This window comes from Dermacentor silvarum, chromosome 9 (genome assembly GCF_013339745.2).
Source record: "Dermacentor silvarum isolate Dsil-2018 chromosome 9, BIME_Dsil_1.4, whole genome shotgun sequence".
Taxonomy (NCBI): domain Eukaryota; kingdom Metazoa; phylum Arthropoda; class Arachnida; order Ixodida; family Ixodidae; genus Dermacentor; species Dermacentor silvarum.
The window spans coordinates 76516319-76539658 of NC_051162.1; the positions used below are offsets into that span (position 1 = coordinate 76516319).

Sequence of the window (23340 nt, forward strand, 5' to 3'; positions counted from 1 at the left end):
TTTTTGAACTACACAGCTTTTATAGTAGTACCTAAGTACCTAATGACACAGTCAAGCGTGTTTCAGCCACTACCACTGTCATCTCCCATGGCAATACATATGCTTCGAGAGCTGAAAGTGACCCATTTCTGTGAAAAAGTATTGCTTTTGCTTTTTAAGCTGCAAAAGTTTAAACATTGGCTCACTCGCTGATGTGCTTCAGCTGTTAAGCAATCATCACATTGCGGGTACACCTTAATGAAGTACCATTAGCAGGGTTGTTACGAAATACAGAAGAGTTCGCAATAATGAAGCTAGCACGTTACGAGTCATCTTGCACCTCAATTGAAAGTTCTAAACCTAAAAATCATTCCACAGAAATATTTCACAAAAGGCAACACTATGTTGTCAGAAACTAGGGGAGTAATGACAAGCTAGCAAAAGCACGACCTGTCAAATCTTACCTGCAAAGCATAGGCATCATAACATCAATGATGAATGGCTGCTCGGTATATTTCCCATTTCCGGTCACAAACTTCTCAACCTGCCCCATGAGGTCCTCTAATGTAGGCATGCTCGACTCTAGGGTGGCCATCACGGCTAAAAAGAAATAACCATGGAAAGCTGTATATTCTAAAATGCTAAACAAAGACATTCATATTAGAGCATCCTCAAAAAAGATGCCAGAGGTAACTGCAAAGAGTAATTTTTACTTTCAACTTTGAAGTGCTGATGTGACCACAAGTTTCTTTTTTACTTTGCGACTTGCAAACCTGTCATAACTGTCAGCTTCAGGACAAATGGGCATTTAACCTAAGAAGCCTCCCAAAAGTTCAAGGTTCCTCCTGCACTTTTTATCATCAGTGATAACAAAAGTGGCAAACCAGCATGTTATTTATGGCCGTAATTTTGTAGCAATGCCTTGTCCTCAATCCTATGCTGCTCTTATCATCCGCCGTTCATGGCCGGCTAATCTCATCGATAACAGGTGTGAAGCGCAGCTCTGGCCACTGACAAAGTGTGAAAAGGAATAACAACAGAAAAGGCATGACTACAAAATTGTGGAACAGGTATTTATGCTTGCGACAATCCACTTAAACATTCATAGTGAAATATTTAGCGCGCACAATAGACAAGGACACAGTGAAGGGGGACATACGAGCGCTTACTCACAACTGTATATTTTCAGAAGGAAACATAACATAAATACACCAGCTATCTGCACTGAGCATGTGCAACAAGAGTAATCAGTAAAACAGAAACAGATTAAAAACAGATTAAAAAGGTTCAACTGGTACTCAAAATGCCAATTCTTTGTCAGTGATTGCCACCGATGGTTGACTTATGCATTTTTCAGCACACCTTTCGATATAGAATGCTTCTGTTACTTCACGTGTTACTTTATTTTTATCTGAAAACAAAATGTCAGTGTCAAAAAATACCGGATCACAAAGACATAGATTGCAGTGGTTTGACAAGTGCAAATGATTTTCTTTACCGAGAGAATGTTCATGTTCTTTCAGACGGGTGTTTATGCACCGACTGGTTTGTCCTATGTAGATGTTCCCACAGGTTAATAACGGAAGCCGGTACACACACCGATTCTGTATTCTGTGAATTTTATATCTTCTTTAAGACCGCAGCTGCGTTTTCTTACCTTATTTTCAAACTTTTTTGAAATAGCTTGGCACAGTTTTTGCTCCTTGTTAGGAGAGCTGAAAACTATTTCAACGCAATACCGGCTGGAAACATTCTTTTGCCCATGGGAAAAATAATGGACGTAAGGCAACACCGAAAGGTGCTTCCTGATTGTGCTATGCCTGTTCCTAGAATCTGTAGGCTGTACACCTTTTACTATTTTATTCAACTTTTCGGTCGCTCTCACTATAATGTGTTCTGGGAATCTCACTGAAGCTAACCTTATTACCTGATCGGCAAAGCTTTCTTTTATTCGGTGGCAACAAGCTTTTACCAAAGCAGCCCGAAGGCAAGACACCGCAACTCCGCTTTTTACAATCTTCGAATGTCCTGATTCGTATTGCAATATGAGCTTTTTTCATCTAGGGCTGTACATCCAGCATGTGTGGTCGGGTAGCAAGCGCAAAGAGAAATCGAGAAACTGTAGTTCGTTTTCTTTGGCAATCTTATAGGTAAACTTAAAACCTACGCCACATTCACGAAACGCTTTTAGTACATTCACAACATTGCAGCCATGTTCATTCCCATCAAAAATAACCAAACAATTATCAACAAATCGCCAAATTTTACCCAAGCATCCTAAAGCACTGTAAATACTTTGGTCTACACGAGCCATAAAAATGTCGCTGAGTATAGGGGCTACCTTGAAACCTATACATATACCAGATTTTTGCACATACATTGCGTCATTTCAACCGACACAAGTAGAGCTAAAGTAAGAGAATAGTACTTCCATAAAGCTTCCCACTGGTACTCCGCTGTCCTTTCTATATTTTACTTCATCATTATCTTCGCCAATACACAGTTTAACATTTTTGACAACTCTCTGTGGCGAATCGAATAAAATAAATCTTGTACGTCAACGCTGAAGGCGCTACATCCCTTTGTTTTGTCTACCCTCAGATATTGTTCCACTGGCTCAGAATTACAGATTGCCAAAGGATCGGGGTTTCTTAACCAGGAAAGCTGTTTTTGGATAAACGATGCTACCTGCTGCTGCCAAGTGCTTCTTTCAGTAACAATGGCCTGGAACGGCTCTCCAAGTTTGTTCGTCTTACATTTTTCCCATGGGCTAAAGAAGTTGCCAGCCGGTATGACGTTGAAGTAGTTTTCAGCGCTCCTAGCAAGGTGCAAAAACTGTGCCAAGCTATTTCAAAAAAGTTTGACAATAGGGTAAGAAAATGCAGCTGCGGTCCTAAAGACGATCAAAAATTCACAAAATGCAGAATAGGTGTTGTGTACCGGCTTTCGTCAACCTGTGGCAACATGTACATAGGAGAAACCGATGGGTGCATGAACACCCGTCTAAAAGAACGGGAACATTCTCTCGGTAAAGAAAATCATTCGCACTTGTTGAACCACTGCATTATATGCCTTTGTGATTCGGCATTTTTTGACACTGACATTTTGTTTTCAGATAAAAACAAACTAACACGTGAAATAACCGAAGCGTTCCATATCAAAAGGTGTGCTGAAAAATCCATAAGTCAACCATGGGTCGCAATCACTGACAAATATTTTGCATTATTGAATACCGGTTGAACCTTTTAAATCTGTTTTTAATCTTTTTCTGTATATACTGATGAATCTTGTTGCACAGGCTCAGTGCAGATAGCTTGTGTATTTATGGTCTGTTTCTTTCCGAAAATAAACAGTACTGAGTAAGCACTCGTGTGTCCCCCTTCACTGAGTCCTTGTCTATTTATTGTGCGCGCTAAATATTTCGCTATGAATACGTATCAACTCGCCCAACTATCAGTTCTGGTGCTACCCACTTAAACATTTGTCAAAGCATGATAGTATGTCACAGTTTCAATTTTTCATTATTTAGGAAATATGCAAATTTGGACACAGCTTCTTATTGGAAACTATACTAGCTCAAAAGATTGCTCTCTTTTCATACCTTAGATTTCCTTCAAGTAGGTTTAGGTGTGAGATCGCAACACTCAAAATTGAGATAACATTGCTTCTGTTTCATAGTAAGCTTTCAAACACATTATTTTCTTCCAGACTACTTGGCTACTAAGACACATACAATTTTGTACAAGCCCGGTGCCATTGGTAACAAAAGTTCCAAGCCCACACTGCTCGTAACTAGACCAGAAACAACGCTGCACAATGCTTCTGCTGTTGCTTCCGTCACTCTCACTGGCCTGATTTCAAAGCATAAAAGTCTGAAGGTCTCAAAAGACCGAGATGCTAAAATAGCAAACAAGATCTTTCTGATCCCAGGGCAACCACCTCATTTAAACTGTTTTTAAATGGGCACTTAGCGAGCCGCCTAACTTTGTGTTCAGCTCTTAAGGCTTGTACTCGTACACTCATAAAGCCGAGCAGCATCACCAAGTACTGTGCACTGGCACTTTGCTTTGTTCATTCTAGCTGCAGGAGATTCGGCCTGGTAACTTGTGTGGACGACACATTTGCTTCACACTCCTGTCATTACAAGAAAATAAACTAACCCTGTGCTTCCAGTGAATGCTCTTGAGCTTTGCCATGAATGCAGTATGGGTTGTGCTTGTTGTGCGAAGGCTCCAGAAAGGCAACAGGAAAGGTGGCCGCAAAGGCACCCAGACAGTTTCCATATGCTGGTCGATGGCTATGGGAAAAGAAACGTGGAACAGGAATACAATGTCACGCACCAGTCTACCAGAGAACTCAACGTCAGCTAACTTGGGTGAAGTTCTATATGAGATCTGTAGTATAACGCCCCCCTACCTCAAATTCACAGGGACGACTTAAATTTATTTCCCTAGTATACTCATTATAGTAAAAGGAAAGCACTAGATGAAAGTTCTAAATTCAGGAGAGTAAACAATCTTTTGATAATAAAGGCCTGATATATTGTGTATTTCATATAAATGATAAAGCATAAAACTCATTTGTGATTTTTTTTGGGGGGGGGGGGCACATGGGTATGACCCTAGCTTGTCCTGGCTCATTAGTTGGCCGCGTGAACGTTCCCTGAAGGTGCACATATTTTATCTCATAGAACAACAGATTTAGGTAAGTGTGGACAAGAAATTTCTTCAACCAATGAAATGGCTAAGGGATTAGGAGCTCACACAATTGTGACACCAAGCAGTAAATTTTCATATCAAAGTCAGGGCAGGACCGATGTTTATCAGCAAAAGTGGGAAAAAATTGTTTCTGCACAGCTTTGGTTGCCAATCAGACTTTGTACAGTTTGCATGTAGGTCTTGTTTTTCCTCAGAACAGTGACTTAAAACATGAAAGCCCCTCTGTTTATCAGTTCCTTGTCTATTTACGCACAGCAATAGATTGTCTGCATAAAAATGCTTATAAACGGGAAACCCAAGTTGCAGAGCTGGGCTTGAGAAGACTTTGCTCACTCACCGTTCTAGCTCAGCCTTGATAAAGGACCTGTAAGAAAAGAATAAGAAACAAAATAATCACAAATAACACCCGAAGTCACAAAAAAATTTTAAGAAAGTAATCGCTAAAAGTAGCCATTATTAAGTATACCTAACTAAGGGCCTGACTGTCATCTTGATAATGAGTTACAAACTCAACTGGCTTCTCTGCCACTCAGTAACCAGCTTTTCCTGGTGTATGATAACCATCAAAGTTGACATGACCATGCTTGCAGCTGAATGCACTAGCATTGACAAAGAGACCAGGAAAATGACACCGGACAAAACAGCACATTATATTGTCTTGTCCGTCTTTGTCTCTCTGTTTGTACTGCTATATTCAGTGCAAATTACCAACATGCCCATTCATAATATTCTCTCACGCTTGCAGCACTCCCACAGCTACAGCTTGTTTTTACCAAACCGTTATTACCTTAGTGTACTAATCCTCCTTTCTGAAGCTCATTCGGAGCTCCTGCTTCAAAAGAGACATGTGACAATATGCTGTAACACATTAACCGAGCTCAAATATTTTTTTCTCAAATTTTACTAAGGCAAACACCTAGTATGTCTATATTTCAGCTCTATACACTCCACATCATACTTGATGCAGTGTACAGTGTTTGAAAAGAGTGGATGTAGTGAACGTTTTTTACAGACAGGCAGTACAAGGGCAATAAAATGAGCTAAAGAGGCACACTGCGTTTCCTTTGGCCTGGTGCTGGAAATGTTGGTGTTCCCTGATTGAGCAATATGGTAAAGACAGATGTGTTGAAAAAACGCCAGTGATCCCACAATTGTATAAAAAAACAGTGGTGCCAGCGAACCAATGCCAGTAATATGGCTCTATGGTAAATACACGACGAGAGCTCTAGTGTAGTCTTCTTCCTTAGTAGTGCTGTGGACTAGAGCACTGCACGCGCTCGGGCTTACCCGAAAGTCCGGGCCGGGCCGGGCCGGGTAGAGCAGTTTTTTCACGGGCTCGGGCCGGGCTCGGGCACGGCGTGTGCTTTTTGACCCGGGCCCGGGCCGGACTCGGGCTTTTTGACGCGGACCCGGGCCGGGCTCGGGCTTTCTGGTGGTGTGCATGTAACGTGCAGCGAGTTATTCTCGGGCGTCTCAACTCTGAAAAACATGTATTTTTCGGTCTCGGGCCGGTTTCGGGCCAGTTTCGAGCCGGGCTCAGGCCTAAAGTAAAGGGGTGGCGGGCCGGGCCGGGCGGGTAACGTAGATTATTCCCCGGCCCGGGCCGGGCCCGCGTCTCGCCATGAAAGTTTTGATCGGGCTCGGGCGGGCCGCTCAACGTAAAAACGGGCCCGGGCCGGGCACGGGCTGCAAAAATCGGCCCGTAAAGTGCCCTACTGTGGACTAAAGCATTCTGCCTTACACTTTGTTTCAGTAGTAAGAAACTGCAAAAAGCAGCTTCTTGCACTGGTAACAATGTTTGGGACGATAACAAAGCGCAGACCGATACTTTTAACTCTGTGTACCCACATGATTGGTCAAGGTGCCGATAGCTTCCACAATGCTGCAAAGTACTGAGACTTAGTGTAAGTTGGTTCGCTTGTAATTTTTATAAAAAAGACATCTTGCTCTCCTGACGAAAACGTGGAACAGAACACCCACCTCCCATTGTGAAGTTCCAGGTTGGTGCCTAATGTGTACAGGCTGTTCAGGATCTTGTAGCAGGCCACCTGGATGTCACTCACTAGAATCAACATGCAAGAGGCACTCTGTCAATGACATTGCCACTGCTACCCTGCTCCTGAAAAATATTATAAGCACCACAGTGCAAAACAGTTCTCCTTGCCATTTGTGACTCGTAGAGCTGTTGTAGGCAAAGCTTGAATGCGGAGGGAGCAGTCCTGCTTGTTATCACCAGATTTGGCCTTGCTCTTAACTTTTCCAAGTCACTTGTAGAATTCTTCATTCTCATTGGACAGTTTTTGAGTTTGGTATTCGTTGACAAAAGATTGTAATTCAGTCTACATATTTTGTAGACTGAAAAAAAAGTTTTTGTTATATCTGATATTTGTTATAATATAATATTTGTTATAATATAATGTAATATAATATATGTTATATTTGTTATAATATTCGTCACACACTCATATTCACAAAGATTTACTTCATTCTATCCGATATTGTGTAAATCCATTATATCAAGGTTTCATTGTGTGCTGTTCAGATCTTCAGAAGTCTTCTCACGTAGTTAGTTTTGTAATTATCCTGGACAGATTCATTTATATAGGTAGGTAACGTTTCTCAGAAACAAGGCGTGCACTCTAAAAGCTATCAGCCATGATTGCTTGACACAAAGTAACATGATAATCTTTGATGCTGACCAGTTATTGTAATTTTTCATTGATGCTTCTCGGTCTAAACAAGTCCAGCCTCCTCCCAGATATGAATTAAGACAAAACACAGTGGTATTTTATCCAGTCAGCCAAGTTTGGTTTTAAGAGCTCTTTTTTAATAATGTACAATTCTGCTTAAATTGCAAGCTTGTTTTCACAGAGTGCAATCGACTCGCCTGATTTCACGTGGTCACCAGCTCTAATGTCGTGGAGAACAGTCCAACTCAATTGTCACTGACAGGTCCAGGCAACAGAAGGCCAAAATATGCATTATCATTTCTGACTTGTCATGCCATGAAACTTTTCACTTGTGCACATGCTTTATGAAAATAGAGCGGGCAGTTTGACTCATGCGAAAGGTATAACCAAAGTGTGTAAGCCAGGCACCCAATGTGTACTGAGTGAACGGTTCATATAACGCTGAAGATACAGTAAGGTCTGTTCAGCTAAAGGATGCCACAACTTCTCTATTAAAGCAATGATGCCAGACTGGTGACCGATTTTTACATCTGAAATCTACAGGGCAGCCTATAGTTCATGTATTTAAGGGATCTGGCCTAATTGACAATCAGGGTTTTTATAATAAATACTGGCTTTGCACGGGCATGCTGTCATGCTCAGCCTCCATTAAAACATGGCCGCAATGCGTGCAACTGAACTTGGATACTTGGAGCCAGCTGGTTCTAACAACTGCTGAGTCGTCACGGTAGGTAGCCGTAAGCCTGACGTCAGTGTAAACTCGTCATAAGCAAACTTTAAGACTAGCAAAAGCGACCTTAATGCCAACTAGAAGTTGCATCTGACAGACTCACGCAGCAGGTCGCTGCCGAACTCGTTGGCGGCCAGGTGATCGAACAATGCTGTGAGCGCAGGCAGCAACACGAGTTGAACGTAGTTGAGTGACGACGAAGTCTTCATCGTCGTTCCGCGCAGGTGACTGTAGCGGCCTTGCTCCAGGTTTACCAGTGTCTGGGCCAGGTCGTCGGCAGCATTGTTGAAGTAAGTCAACATTGAAGTCTTTACAAAGTCTGGGCAGTTCTTCACTATGGCCCTGTGCGATAGACAACAGCATTGGAGGAAATGGTCACACTCAATGGCGCAAAATACATTTACCATACAATGCAGTCAAATATGCGGGGGATACCCAAGTCATATTCGACAGCTGAAACAGCCTTTACTTTCGCGGTGAAGCTTAGCAAGCGCCTAGTAGCTGAACCTTTGACAGGTGGCTGCGTGCAGCTAGTCTCTTTGTTAACTACCACTAGACAATGAAAGCCATAAGGTATACAGGAGCATAATTAGTGCTTTGGCAATTAATCAGCTATTTCCTATCATACTTTACTGATCTGTACATTTCAGTGCTTCACAATAATAAGTTTCAGATGCAGCAGCTCTGCATATCATCATCAGCCTATTTTTATGCTCATTGGAGGATGAAGGCCTCTTCCTGCGATCTCGACCATTTTCTGAAATGAAGATGCTTGGACCATGGCCGTATGTGTCGATGGCACAGAAAGCCACAAAAGCCTTGTTGCACTACCTCAAGTCGACAGGTCTTGGCGACCGTCTGTAGACTTCGTGCGAAGTTTCAAATGTGCGCGATACTGTGCTCTCTCTATTTCATTCTCTCTCTTTTCATCCCTATGCCCCCTTTTTCCAGTGCAGGGTAGCAAACCGGATGTGCGTCGGGTTAACCTCCCTGCCTTTCCTCTCTTCTATTTCTCTCTCTCTCCCTGCGATCTCCAATTACCCATGTCATGCCCTACCTGAATAAGACTTGTGCCTGCAAATTTCTGAATTTCATTACCCCACCTAATTTTCCACCATCCTCGACGCACTTCCCTTCCCTTGGCACCCATTCTGTAACTCTGGTGGTACACCGGTCAACTGCCCTACGCCTTACGTGGCATGCCCAGCTTCATTCTTTCCTCAATTACAACTATAATATTGGCTATTCATGTTTGTTCTCTAATCTACACCGCTCTCTTCCTGTCTCCTAATGTTATGCCTAATATTTTCCATGACTCTTTCCCCAGTCCTTAAGTTGTTCTCGCGCATCTCCGTTACCTTCTTGTTTCTGCTCCATATGTTAGCACCGATAGAATTCAATAATTGTACACTTTTCTTTTCGACAGTGGTGCAGCTTCCAGTCAAGATTTGATAACGTCTGCTGTATGCACTCCACCTCAATTTTATTCTTCTCTAAGTTTTGTTCTTTGCAGATATACAACACAAAAAGGCAGGTGCTTGGCTTCGTAGGTTCTTAAGTATAGAATACCGCTGCTCTCAAGTACAGTTGAATCTGGATGTATCGAATCTGAAGGGGATCACAAAAAGTTCGATATATAGGTATTTCGATATATAAATTAAACATTATATAGAAAACTTTGCAGGGAAGATTTTACTTGTGTTCGTTATACACAATAACTCGTTATATGTGGGTCCGATATATCCGGTTTCGACTGTAATAACATAAAAACACAGATCTCCATTGCCTTTATCAAATGAGAACTTACATATCTGTTTGATAATGCTATGTGAAAGTCTAGGTGTTCTGCATGTACCGTCTAGCACCATCTGCCGTCAGCTTCAATTCAATAAATAACAAAACGTGTACTTCAATGAATGTTTCCGTCAAGATGCCTCTGTTTAGCAGGTAGTGCCAGACTGATCGTGATGATCTTCTTTCAGAAGCCTACCGCAACTGGCATCTCAGAGAATTCAGGGCTAGTGTTTCAACAAGTTATCAAAGGCAGCTTGCAGGAAGGGTAAGCGAATATGGCTTTCAACTTGCCAGTGACACACAGACTGTGTGCAGAAAATTAGGACAAACTCTGAACTTTGACGTTGTATAGTCAATGTGGTTGTGTTCCATTCTTTGAAGACACAGCGGTAATTGCCAAGCAGATGAAGGATCATACATGGATCATTAAAGCCACAGTTATAACTAGAAAGGGGTCTGGCAGCAAGCCTCCCACAGTACTTTTTAATAAAGAGCTGTTTATCCCAGTAAAAAAACGTTAAAGAACCCAGGTGGTCAAAATTATTCCGGAGCCCTCCACTACGGCGTGCCTCATAATCAGAACTGGTTTTGGCAAGTAAAACCCCAGAAAGAAGAATCCCAGTAAAAAAAACCAATTCACTCCAATTGGATTTTCCAATAGGAATCAACTGGAACCAATATGAACCAATTGAAAAATCTTTACTTCCAACTGGTTACAACTGGGTAAGAGGAGAAACCAATTGGAGTTGCCATTCGGGATTGACTGGACGTGATTGGAACCAATTGAAATATCCCTAGTCCAACTGGTTACGACTGAGTCAAAGTGAAGCCAATTGGTTCAATTGGACTTGGCAATTGGAATCAACTATGTCCATTGGGACCAATTGGGAAAACATTACCTCCACTTGGTTACGATTGAGTCAGGGTTGCAGCCAATTGAGCCCAATTGGAGTTGCCAATTTGAACGAGCTAGGCCCACCTTACATTCCCAGCTCAGTCTAACTGGACTACCAATAGGCATAAACTAGAACGTAACCAACTGGGGAATCATGCTTCCAGTTTAGGAACCAATTCAAAGAAACTGAAATGAGTTATAGCTATATATGCATGAAGTAGTAAGGCTATTGCAAACCGGTTTCTGACAGCTGGAATCTCATTCAGGTTTGCCTTGTAAGGTATATATGTGTATTTGTATTGCCCATTGGTGCAATTGGTCACTCCAACAAAAACTAATTGATCACGTTCCAGTTGGTCCAATTACTATGTAATAAATTAGGACTGAAAATATTCGAATTGGTACCAACTGGAAATTTCCCAATTGAAGTCAATTGTTTTTGGACAGGGATCTTGAAAGCACTGGAATTAGTTCAGTTACTGAGGTACATGTACCTCATTTGTTCGTTTTCCAGTCATTTTTGCAGCTCAGAATGACGTTCATTGGTAAACAGTAACAAATTGATCCCGTATTCATATAAGTATGATATATGCCATTTCAAATATATACACATCAAAAGACAGTGTTCATATCTGTCTCGCTTCATCTATTCTTTTTCCACTGTGAATTCTTGAAAACTGTCAGACAGAATCTGACATAGCAACACCAAATTAACCACTGTGCTGCTCTTCTGTTCGTGTCCTTTTTTTAAGCCTTTAACAAACACATATACAGCATACCATGAAGAAGCTCAGTTTCCGTAATACATCTCCTGAAGACCTTGCACGCATGAATTCACTTTTCACAAACACAGCTTTGGAAGAAAAGAAAATATGCATAAATCTGACAAAGAAGCCTGTGCTACAACAGTCACTTACTTCGCATCTGTTGCACGAATGAGCACCTGCAGGCAGGAGACAGCTAACTTGCACTCATTGCCAAATACGCTGAATTTAGCTCTCAGCAGACCGCCCAGCTTGCAGAACAGACTGCACAAAAAGAAGAGTAAGGCAGTGAAAAAACTTCAGACACAGATATGACCCCATACTTGCAGTGTTTTAAACTGAACACAAAGGTAGCACCTACATCAAGCATCAAATGGATGTTAGACACGTTTTAAGGACATCGATAAGATTTGCATGTAAATGTGAACTTTGTGTCGTTACCACCAGAGTAGCGTTAACCTACAGTGAACTGAAAACCCATCTGAAAAAAAAATTTGCCGCGTTTGGAGGTAAACCTGGGACCAACGCATTTCTTGCACAGTTGCTCTACCATATAAGCGGACCAGGCCGCCAGCAGGTTGCAGAGGAAGGCCAAATTATTCGTCAACTTGGAAGCACAGAGACACAAAATATGGCTGGCTATAAACAGAGTCAGGGCAACTTAGACATAACGCCTGCAACTTTACCTGATGCTGCCAATTTATTTATTTCTCAAGTAACTTATCTTGTTCCATGCGTAGCCTGATAGAGTCTGATGCAATGTGAAATGAAATGTTTGGTTGAGGGGCTTGACAATTTTGGAGAACTCTTGATACACAGGTGCTGCTGGAAGCAGCACTATTGCATTGTGCAGATGCACAAGATAGGTACCAGTGCCACTTGGTACCACTTGTTCGCTACAAAACCAGCTTGAAGAGATGTCATAAAATAAAATATACACACGCGTCATGATAGCGAGTTCGCTCTAATAGTGGACGTCAGTGTCTGCCATATACACACTGTAAGTCTGGAACAGGAACCTGACATAGCATGATGAGACATCAAATCATTGAGAGCACACGGGGCAAGGAAATGTGCACATTTTCCCACCACAATGTAAACGGTGTAGTCCCTGTAGAAAAGTGCCACAAGAAATGCAGTTACTCTAATGTCTGACAAAAACTCGCCAGCCTAAGAAAGTACATGATAAAAAAACGAGAACTCGCCTAAGGTTTGTTTCCTTCAGCCTTACGCAAGTGCTCGTTTTATTTTGATCAAGAAGTGCACTTACGCTAAATCAGCTATCATATGGTGCTGAGATAGCTGCCAACACCAGTTTTCAAGTTGCCCAGCACTGATTATTACTGACCATTAATTCAGTAGCTTGTGAGCGAATAAACATGGCCATTGTAATTCATTGTATAATTACATTTGATCAATTTACACTCTGATGTTGCACGTTATCTCCGACGTTAAGGGAAGGCTTATGTCGGAGACAGAAGGCTTCCAAATATTTCTTACTGAAGCATTTGCCACACAGTGCATCCACTAATCGATAATGTCAAAACAGAAGTGTAAAAATTACAGCAGGCATGTACATAAGCGGGACAAACACACGATAACAATTACACCAAGTATTCGCACACAAGTGGTTAACACTCTCCCATATATTATTTGCTCTAACTTCTAGTAGCCCTGCCTAAGCTGTATGAACAACAGTAAACTATTTACCATTATTCATTTAGAAGCATCTCAAATTGAGGTAGCTGGTACAGATTATTCTCCCGAACACAGTGTAATAAAAGCCATTATCCAGAGCAGCATTACAATCACGAAAGAGCTCTGCACACATTCAACACCCACTATGCTCTCAATATCAATAACCCACCTTGCGACCATCTCCTTCTCGCGTATGGTGGCCGTGCCAACTGTGGAAGTGGCGGTGGGTGACATCAGGAAGAATGCCCGTTGAGCCACAAACACCTTCTCCATCAATGGCAACACCACCTGGACGAAGGAGAAAGAAAGTGTGAAATAAATGTTCAACAACTGATGAACACAGACACACACGTGCACAAGAAACCGCATGCACGCTGTGCTCTTTTCCACCTGTCTTGCGTTACTGGGCTATCATCAGAATTTAGACAGCTTGGCACTTCTGCAAAATGAAGGTTGAGCATGCAAATTATTAGGGAACACCGCAGCACAAACTGCTGTGTTGTAATTAATGAGCCAGAGTGCAGACTTTCATTATGACTACCATGGCATCATCATCTGGACTGCAGATCTACAGAGCCAAGCAAGAAGAAATAAACCCCTCCCCAATTCTGCTTTGCTGTATTGTACATCTTTCTGTGAAGTTTAAACTGTCAAACAAAAGCAACAATGTTGCAGGGATAAGAAGCTTTGCTTCTCATTTCTCTTAAAAAAGCATTTAGACAACGTGGCCAGGGAGCTTCAACATCCTTGCATCTCAAAGGTGGTCTGCAACAGCAACACATTGTGGCAATTCAGCCAAATTCATCCTGCAGACGTCAGTTGACACTTCCAGTTTAGCTGACCTTTCTGTGCTATGTTGAGCATATAACAGGGTATCCACGTTCGATAAGACGCACACACGGACACAGCCACATTCAATGGGATGCGCAGAACTCCCAGCAGTTGTAGTGCTACCACTGAGCAATGTGCCTATCAATGCAATGCTATGAGGTCACCAACAACTGCATCTGAAACATATAACTTTCTTATAAGTGTTTAAGAGAAAATTAAAACATTTTTTAACCATCACTAATCCCATCTGCCTGTGAACGTTTTCTTGTGAAACCTTACTAAGCTGTTGTGTTTTGAGGCTGCTACATATGCATTTGTTGTAGCTTTTTTTTAGTTTGCGTTGTTTTATTCTCCGCATTTCACTTATTGTACTTGCAAAGGAGCTCTGACACACGGTGATCAAAGCCTGGAACCTACTTCTATATATGCACAACTTGATAATACAGCCAACTTCCATTAATTCGACCTTCATGAGACCAACCAAGTTGATTAAATTGTCTGGCAGGTCGAAATAAACAAGGTGTAGAAAAAACGCCAAAACACACCGGGGGTTCATTTGGAAGTATTTAACCTATCCTAACACGTCCCCGAATGTGTTAAAATCATAAAACTAAACAGATATCACATTAGAGCTCCAAAACAAAGTAGAAATCTTATGTGCAGCCGATTTTTAAAAAGAAAAATGAACAAGGGTCTTGCATGATTTCCCTAGGATCAGCCTCGCCGCATGGTTCCTTAAAGGCAGCTAAGCCACAAGTCTTTCTTATGCAGAAAAGCATATGAGAGACGCAAAGGCGGTTTTGGTTTTGTGTCCGACTGCAACGCGCACACAATTGCCGGCACATTTTTTAGGTAAAAAAGGGGCGCATTAGAACAAGGTAAATTCCGCCTCCACTCATTGTTAGCTACGATTATTGCTTAAGAATTCTCCTAGAGAAGGCCGAAAATAAGCATTTTCGACAAGAGACAACGTGTGTTCAACGCAGTCACTGTCCCCTAAGCTCCGGCAATGTAGACGTTGCCACTAAAGGGGTTGCTATTTAGGTAACCTAAGGGTCCAAGCATGTGTGTGCTGACGGGTGATGTTCGAATTATCCGGCGAAGGGTATTTTAGGATGAAAATAATAAAAAGTTTTGGCTCATATAAATGCATGAGTGACAGCCAGGACCTTCGATTGGGATCGAATTAGCCGAAAATTGAATTAACCGGTGTTGAAATGAAGGAAGTCTGCGGTATATTTATTGTGTGCGATCGGACATACAGACAATGAAAATGTGGAGTAGACTTGGAATGAGCGGAATAGATAACAGCTATGTAAGCCTCTGTCCTCTTGCCCACCTTGCTGAAAAACTTGACGTCCCGGCTGGAGGTCTTGAAGCTTGTCCGGCGGCTGAAGGGCACGCTGGGCCTTAGAACCTTGAGGTTTATCGCGGCCATGTCCAGGTACTGCAGCAGTTTCTCCAGCAGGGAGCTGGCAAAGCGGCGTTCCTGCCCTGGAGTCTGGCCTTGCCCAGGGGCTTGTGGCTCCTCGCTTGGGGCACCTCCACGTTCACGGCGACGTAGGGACTTGCTGCACAAGACAAAGTAGCACTTACCATGAATGTGCCACTAAATTTGACCAAGCTTAACAAGAACTGAAAGATTATGAAATATATCAAAACTCGGCTTCAGTTAGAAGGTTGTTCTAACCACCAGTGCATACCGTGAACATTCCCTGCACTTTGATAGCTATGAAAGAAGCACTATTAAGGAGTTTCAGCTTGTCAATAACTTATTTTTCTTTGTGGAATAGCCGGTAAGCGGAGATGTGTGCGGCAGTAACAACACTGGTAGCGGCGTCTCGTGACAATTTGTTCAGCGACTACACGTTGGAAGCATTATTGTCTTACTTGAGTGTTTCTGTGCAATGAAAATCAGACTCCATATTAGCAATCACGTTGCTGCCCGCCCTTTACACAAGCAGTTAAGTACAATATTCCAGGTCGCTGCAATAAAACTTTCTTTTCTGCGGTTGTGCTCTGCACCAAAAGATGGCACAACCAAATCGGCTGTTCATGCATACGACTCTGATAACCCGGTATTCCAAAAACTGCAATACATTTACAGACAGCCTAACACTCTCCAATGGCTGTGGGAAGCTCAATGGTGCCCTATGTTTGCACATCTGTCATGACTTGCCTTGAAACGCGGTAGCCCTCATACTGAAGAAACTTGAGGAACTCTTGCGCACGGTCTCGGTTCTTGTACTTCTCCCGGTCAGTGAGCAGGTCGTATGGCACTAGCTGTGCATGTATGCCACCACCTGTACACACAGCAATAACAAACGATGAGTTCACCGCCTACATTTTACATAACAGAAATCGCAATAAAACCTTTCAGTATCTATAAAAACAGAAAATACAGTGTAAGAAAATCATAGACTCAATACACACCAACAGCGTCCAGCTCTTCCTTCATTTTCTTGGCCCAGATGTCGTGTGTGTTCTCGGCCAACCGCTCAGACATTGTCTGAAAAAATTTTAAATATGGCAATTGGCACCAATCTTAAGTTATTAAATACTATATAACACTGCACGGGCCCTATAATATCTGTCATCAAAAAACCCACTCTTTCTTTTTCTGCCTGCTGTATTCCACTCATTTTGTCATTGCAAACATGCTTCTCGACGCCTAGTCTTGTTCATAAAGCACTACAACACTTGGACGGTCATTCGCAATTAAGTGACCTTTTTAACAAAGGTATTCAGTGGTAAACTTATGAATGTGCTCTGCTCTCACATGGAAACAAAATGGCCAATAATGGTTTCCATTATCAATGACCATGACATGTTTTCGCAAGCTCTAGTGCAACAGATGCACTCAGTAAATTTGAAGAATTGTTGTGCAGCAAAAAACCAAAAAGTTGAACGGAGAGAGAGAGAGAGAGGTGAGTAAATACTAGATGCTTCAGAAATCCGCACGGTGGAGAAACTTTCACAAAATGAATAAGTTCTAATTCTCCTAAATGTAGCAAGCTTTGTAGCATCGTGCTGCATTTAAGCACAATTGCCAACCCGGGAACATTAAAATTCGTAAGCATTTGGCGGACACAGCACTGGGAAGGGAGGGGAGGGGAATATCATGTTTTTGGGGGGTACCTATGCACTTCAATAATGATGCAATAACAAAGTCTTTAGATGGACCTTTAGATGCAGTAGGTGCAAGCAGCTGCAAACTTGAAACAGCAAAAAATGACAAGCAACACATTGTTTTCCAATGACAGTGGGTATTAAGTGATATTTAGGATTGCCGACTTTTCCTGGCTATGGAAATTTCTGTAAGAACTTGACCGACTCAAGTATCCCTCTGGCATCCTTTCACCATGAGAAGACTTCCAAGGTAACATTCAGAGACCGATGACAGAAATATTTTGCAGAGAATCATAATTTTTGTAATTTGTGCAATACACGTAAAATTGTAAAGCGAGCCAAAATTCGTAATCATTAGAACAAACTTGAGAGCGGTGGCCGGCAAAGGTTGGCAGAATAAGCGGATATTCCCTGATACTCACTCACAAATATTTTCGCAGACTATGTACTCGCACTCGCGCTCACACATTCCTACTGACACCTACTCGTACAGTGGAGTTTCGTTAATTCGAACCTGCATAATTCAAACTTTCCGTTGATTTCAACTGATGCTGTGTTTCTATAAAAGTTATGTGTACCTCAGTGTGTGAAAACTGACGATAATTTGAACGCGTGAACACTTATGACGATTATTTCAAGCGTAATGCGCTGCCTAGCGTGCTCTCAGTAGCACGCACAAATAAAAATTAAAAATTTAAAAATAATGTCAAGGTGCGAGTTACGTGAATTTTGCCTCGAGATGTGGCTTCACAGCCACAAAAAATTCTCCCGTGGCTTCAAGGCATCACGCACCGCGCTGCCGTGAAGCCATATTTCCCGAACTAGTCACTTGTGCTAGCTCAGTGCACAATGCGCTGCCTAACCAGCACTGCATGTAAGTTCTTTATTGAATTAGCTTTTTTTAATTTAGGCTTTGTTATATTCACGCACTTTTTCTGGTTGTTGCGAGTTCGAATTATCGAGATTGAACCTATTAAGTCTCACTTACATTCATAGTTCTTTCCATTCACACTTACTGGCACTCAGTCATGCTCGTATTCCCGTCCACTTCCACATCACCAAGCTTACTGGCATTCAGAGGGGCGTTTTGTTCACATGCCAGCAGATTCTCAACACTTTAAGGGTTCATGATGACCTCAGGTTGTCAAGAGTGGTACAATTAGATTTCCCACCGCACTTGCAAAAAACTTGTGTTCTAACCATGCCATTTAGTCATATTACGCAAAAAATGAGCGATTATGGTAGTTTTGTAAAACACATAGGCAGAACCCATCTCACGATTACTTTTGACGGTAATGCTTTAGCATTGAATAAATATATCCAGGCAACCTATTGCCAACAACGAAACAAGTTAGGTATGAGGCGTGTACCGCAGAAGGATTCCTCTTTTACACATGCCTAAGAAAACACGAAGTAACTGCCGCCGATTACTTCGAAGACAGGGCGGGCCTGGCCACGCTCAGCCATGCCACGTGCAACAATGGCCAGTCTAGTGCGCCAACTTACCTCCTTCAACTCCCCCCCACTTTCACGCCCAACACTGGGCGAGCAGAAAGATGGCGCATATTGAACCACCATCCTCCTGAGCTCACCCTCTCACGCTGTCTCTCGCACCTACAGCATGCGGCACCACAGGGCACAACAGGATTCATTTTTCATTTTCATTAAGGTTTTTTCATCATCTTATCACACTCGGACTTTAAACGGAACATCACGACGACGACGACGACGGCGGCGGAAATTCGACTAGAGTGTCCCTATAATTGCTATCGCATTAAAAACAAGAAAGCAAAAACGAGTACTGTGAATAAGTGCTCCGTCTGCTTACCATCATATCTTTGTTGAGGGTCAACGTTGACATATCCACAGGTGTTGGCATGTAGGCCATGGGTGTCTGGGCTTGCTGCATGAGCAAATGAAAGACATAAAAATCTGTGAAAATGAAGAAATGCGTACAGCACGATGACCATTAGCATACGATCAACAAATCTCTACCTTTTAGAGGAATTGATGCTGTGCGCTTATCACAAATACTGAACCAACGCTGAGTTCCATCTCAGAAGACCTTTCAAACTACGATCTACGAACAAGATTGGAGTGTGCTATAGAACTATTGGCATACAAAGATCTTAACACTTGTCCTAGAGCTTCATGGTGTTAAGTCTAAAGCGGTAATTCTGTTATGTAGACGTGCTAACGATTACAATGGCATCTGAAAAGATTTTTATTGGATGTAATCATCAATAATGCTTACTGACTGCTGTAAAAAAGCTTCGCATACCTATTTTACATGAACTGGCACAGTGCAATGCGACTGAATCCATGAACATAAGTTTCGCAAGCTTAGCCTTGCTGAATTCATGACACTAGTGAGCACCAAGTTTTGGATAAGTGTCTCAAATAACCAGAACTCAATTGTTATTAGTTATACTGTATAGAATCTCATCGAGAGAGCCACCATTCTGTTCCTTAAGTGAGTGCTTCGATCCTTAACTTTGAGCAACCGTAACTAGCAAATGCAGCTTGTTTTCAAAGTTGATTATTTGACTTAGCATCCATCACTGTACTTTACTGCATAAATTACTATTGCAAGCTACGGTTATTGGCGAAGTTATGCACCGAGTAACCACAAAATGGCGAAGTTATGCACCAAGTAACCACAAAATAAAACTGCTGAGCAGCTAAACAAAAACCAACTTCAGAGGAAATCACGCTTACAGCTGCAATGGGTGCGTTTGAGCGCTGTGATGAGTCGCTTAGCTCCAGCTTCCAACCAAATGCCAGGAGAGCCTTGAGGAGCTCTCGAATGGGGTCGCGGTAGCGTTCCTTTTCCTGTGTAGGCCATAGAAACAAAGATGACGTGAGACAAACACACATGCCTAAGCAACAATGAAGTGGTGCAATAAATTATAAATGAAAAAAACACATAAGAACATATTCGTAACTATTTCAGATATCTTGTTTCACTTTTTTTGCTTATCTCTTAACGTTGCATTTTTTTTAGTTTCGTGGCAGGTTCGCATGATTTGTAGTGCTCCCTTCACTTTTGCATGTAAGCAATTTTAGTTTAGAACACTTGCTCATATTGAGGCTGCTTTAAAATTGTAGCATATTGCAGTCTATAGTATTTGTACTATTCTTTCTCTGGTTTTAACACCAATGTTTGACATGTGGACATAGTACTGCTCCTATGGCGCTTCTTTACTTTCTGTACCTTGGTTTGCTTTAACGTATTTATAATGTGCACATTGATATTGAATTTTGTAATCGCTTCTGCCTTGTATGCCAAAAAGGATTGTGGCGGTAATAAATAAATAAATTCAAAGTAAGACTAACGTTATATTCTTGGGTTCTTAGCTTGCATTATACGGGTTGATCTGATCGTAATGACAAGTTCTTAATCTCTCAGCTATAAGTTTAGTCCCTATGGGAGCATGAATAGTTTAACACAGAGCTAAGTTAGCTATAAATTTCCCAGACCACACATCAACAAATCTTTTTAAGAACAGGAAAAGCAAAAATGAGTGAATGTTTCTTACATAGTCAGTCAGCAGATTGTATGGCTTCAACCTTGGATGGGTCTTGGCTTCATCATTCCAGCGTTCTCCGTACTGCCAACCTCGCTCCAGCTGGGAACAAAATGATTATGTTAACGACAAATAGTGACAAGTACTGCCTCTCCTTTTTCATTGGGAACACATAGTTCTAGTACTCTCAGCTCGGAAGGCACATAAGTGAATGTCAATGTTCAAGTATGCAGACAATCAGCCGCGAATTCATTGAAGTATCAGTACATCGGAGTAAGAAACCAAAAAGTAAAAGTGTTCTACGATGCCACCGTACAAAGCAATTTTCAGTTAGAAACCAAAAGGACTGGAAGACCCTGTCTCAAACATGCGATAGGTACTAAATACTGATGCCCTATGGTAGCTTAGTAACATGAACATAAGATTAAAAAAGAATATATATTGCAGGAGTGTTGCAAGATGGGCGTCGACTTAAAGTAGAAAGACAGCATTCATACAAGCCTTCCTGCCAACCTGATCCAGTAAATATAAAGGATTTGAGAAAGGCCGAATAAAATATCCAAAATTAAAACGATTACATTGAAATCTCGTCCTGTGATTGATTAGATATCTAGGAATTGAAACTGGTTCTTGCTAGGTCAAGTACCAAAAGAATACATAAATCACCTTTCGCATTGCCCAGGCATCATGGAAGTGTTCTGAGAAGCGCTGCACAATGCTGTTCAAATCCTGGCTCAGCTGCACTCTGGAGATAAAGCAGGAAGAAGAAAACGTTGAAAAAATCTGATGAAGAATTTAGTATGCAAGCGCTGTCCGTATTATTGTTCCTGACCCAGAGTCTATAATACCTGTGAGCAAAAAGTCACAGGCCTGAGCGGCACATGCAGCACAGTCACAGCGTAAGCTGGTGGAGCGGCTCAAGAGCAGCTTCAATTTGGGCGCAACGCAATACAGGGTCTTCGCGGCAGTCTGTCCGCCTCGTTTTGACGAGAACGATCTGAACTGTCCACCCGGCGTCGATGGCGAGCTGAGGCTTTTAATGCTCTCTTCACAGCAGTCTGCTGAGCCGGATCAAGTCTTACAACTGCAACTTACATGTCGGGCGCGCCGCGTTTGCAGGCACCCCTACTAGATGGCGCCACCACACTGGCAGAGGCTCGGCAGCTCGGGAGCACGTTGATTGCGTGCCTCGTCTGAATCCAATATCATCGTCTGCGCCGGGGGACGCTGCGTTTGCAGGCATCTTACCTAGATGGCGCCACCATACTGGCGGAGGCTCGAGTCGTCTCCCGCTGCGTGCTTGTATTAAGGGTATTTCCGCGGCCCGATAGCAAGCGCTTGCGTGGCTCAGTGGTAGAGTATCCGGCTTCCACGCAGCGGGTGCGTGTTCGATCCCGGCGGGAATCGGGTACTTCTTTCGCGTTTCCGGCAATAGCGGTTACGCGGCGGGAGCCGCCGGCGGCGGCATCATCGCGACCCGAAACGGCTATTGGAATGAGCCCATAACAGCTTACGATGTAATAACTCTAATTAGTAGGAGTGTGTCTTTATTATTACCTCATACTACCTGATTCAAGAATATGATATTCAAAACTTTCAAATATATACACTTCTGGCCAAATGCATCAAGGATAAAAATGGTGCTCAAAGCCTACAGGAAGAAAAACTCTGCAGGGCTGATTAAAACGCCTGTTTATTCAGCTTATCCACAATTATATATTGCCAGAATTTGTCTGAAGGACAGAGCTTTAGGAGGCACTGCTGTGCAGAGGCATTGGTTCACTAACACAGAGATAATAAATAATTTTTGATGACTAAACAGCGATATATCCTCCTCCTTATGCTCCCTGAATGACTTCATTCATGTCAACATTTTCGTTTCTAAGTTGTGTTTATTTAAACAACTCCAGTCGCACTCTTGCAATGTCTGTGTTTCTAGTGAACAACAAACTAATAAATGCAGACTTTTAGAATGAATCCAATGTTCACCTTCAATGCAGTGTACCCCATCATACTCCAATGTACATCAGCATGACTCAAGTTTGAGCTGACTTGCAACATTAATATATTTGCACGCATTGAATTTGAGTTGCAACAACTTTAAAGTTCTAGTGTGGTTATACGAGAGTTAGTGTACAGTCCTGTCTATATCAAGCTTAGAGCTGAATGGCTTGGAAAACTTGTGCCCCTGTGAAAATGAAGGCCACTGAAACTCACAGGCAGCACTGGCCCGCGTCCATGAGACTGCGTAAGGAAGACAATAAGGTTTGCGGATTTGTATTCTATATTTTATTCAATTTGCTACCACTAAGGGCCGTCAACATTATGGTATCGCAAAAGGGGGAGCCACATAACACTTGTATGGAACAATCCAGCTTATGTAGAAACAAAAAACAAGAAATGAAATTGTAATGCCAAAGTAACAGCAAAGTAACAAAAAAGTAATAGCGCATCAGGAACATTAACCGAGAATGAGTATAAAACAAAAATTGCAAGCAATACAAAAGAGGGTTTACAAGAGCCCTGTCAAAAGAAATGTTATGTGCAATAAATGCATAGAAATTGTGAAATTGAGATAAGTCTGA

General features: G+C 42.2%; 1 protein-coding gene across 1 annotated transcript in view; it reads right to left on the reverse strand.

Moving 5' to 3' along the window:
* The window catches only part of LOC119465324 (ryanodine receptor-like), a 268769-nt gene that overhangs the window by 67053 nt on the left and 178376 nt on the right, over positions 1-23340 (reverse strand). The window contains 14 exon segments of the mRNA XM_037726127.2: positions 444-579; positions 4140-4276; positions 5035-5061; positions 6678-6759; positions 8221-8459; positions 11724-11834; positions 13438-13556; positions 15439-15670; positions 16279-16402; positions 16533-16608; positions 19057-19131; positions 19947-20060; positions 20768-20857; positions 21422-21500. Of these exon segments, the coding sequence (XP_037582055.1) occupies positions 444-579; positions 4140-4276; positions 5035-5061; positions 6678-6759; positions 8221-8459; positions 11724-11834; positions 13438-13556; positions 15439-15670; positions 16279-16402; positions 16533-16608; positions 19057-19131; positions 19947-20060; positions 20768-20857; positions 21422-21500 (1641 nt within the window).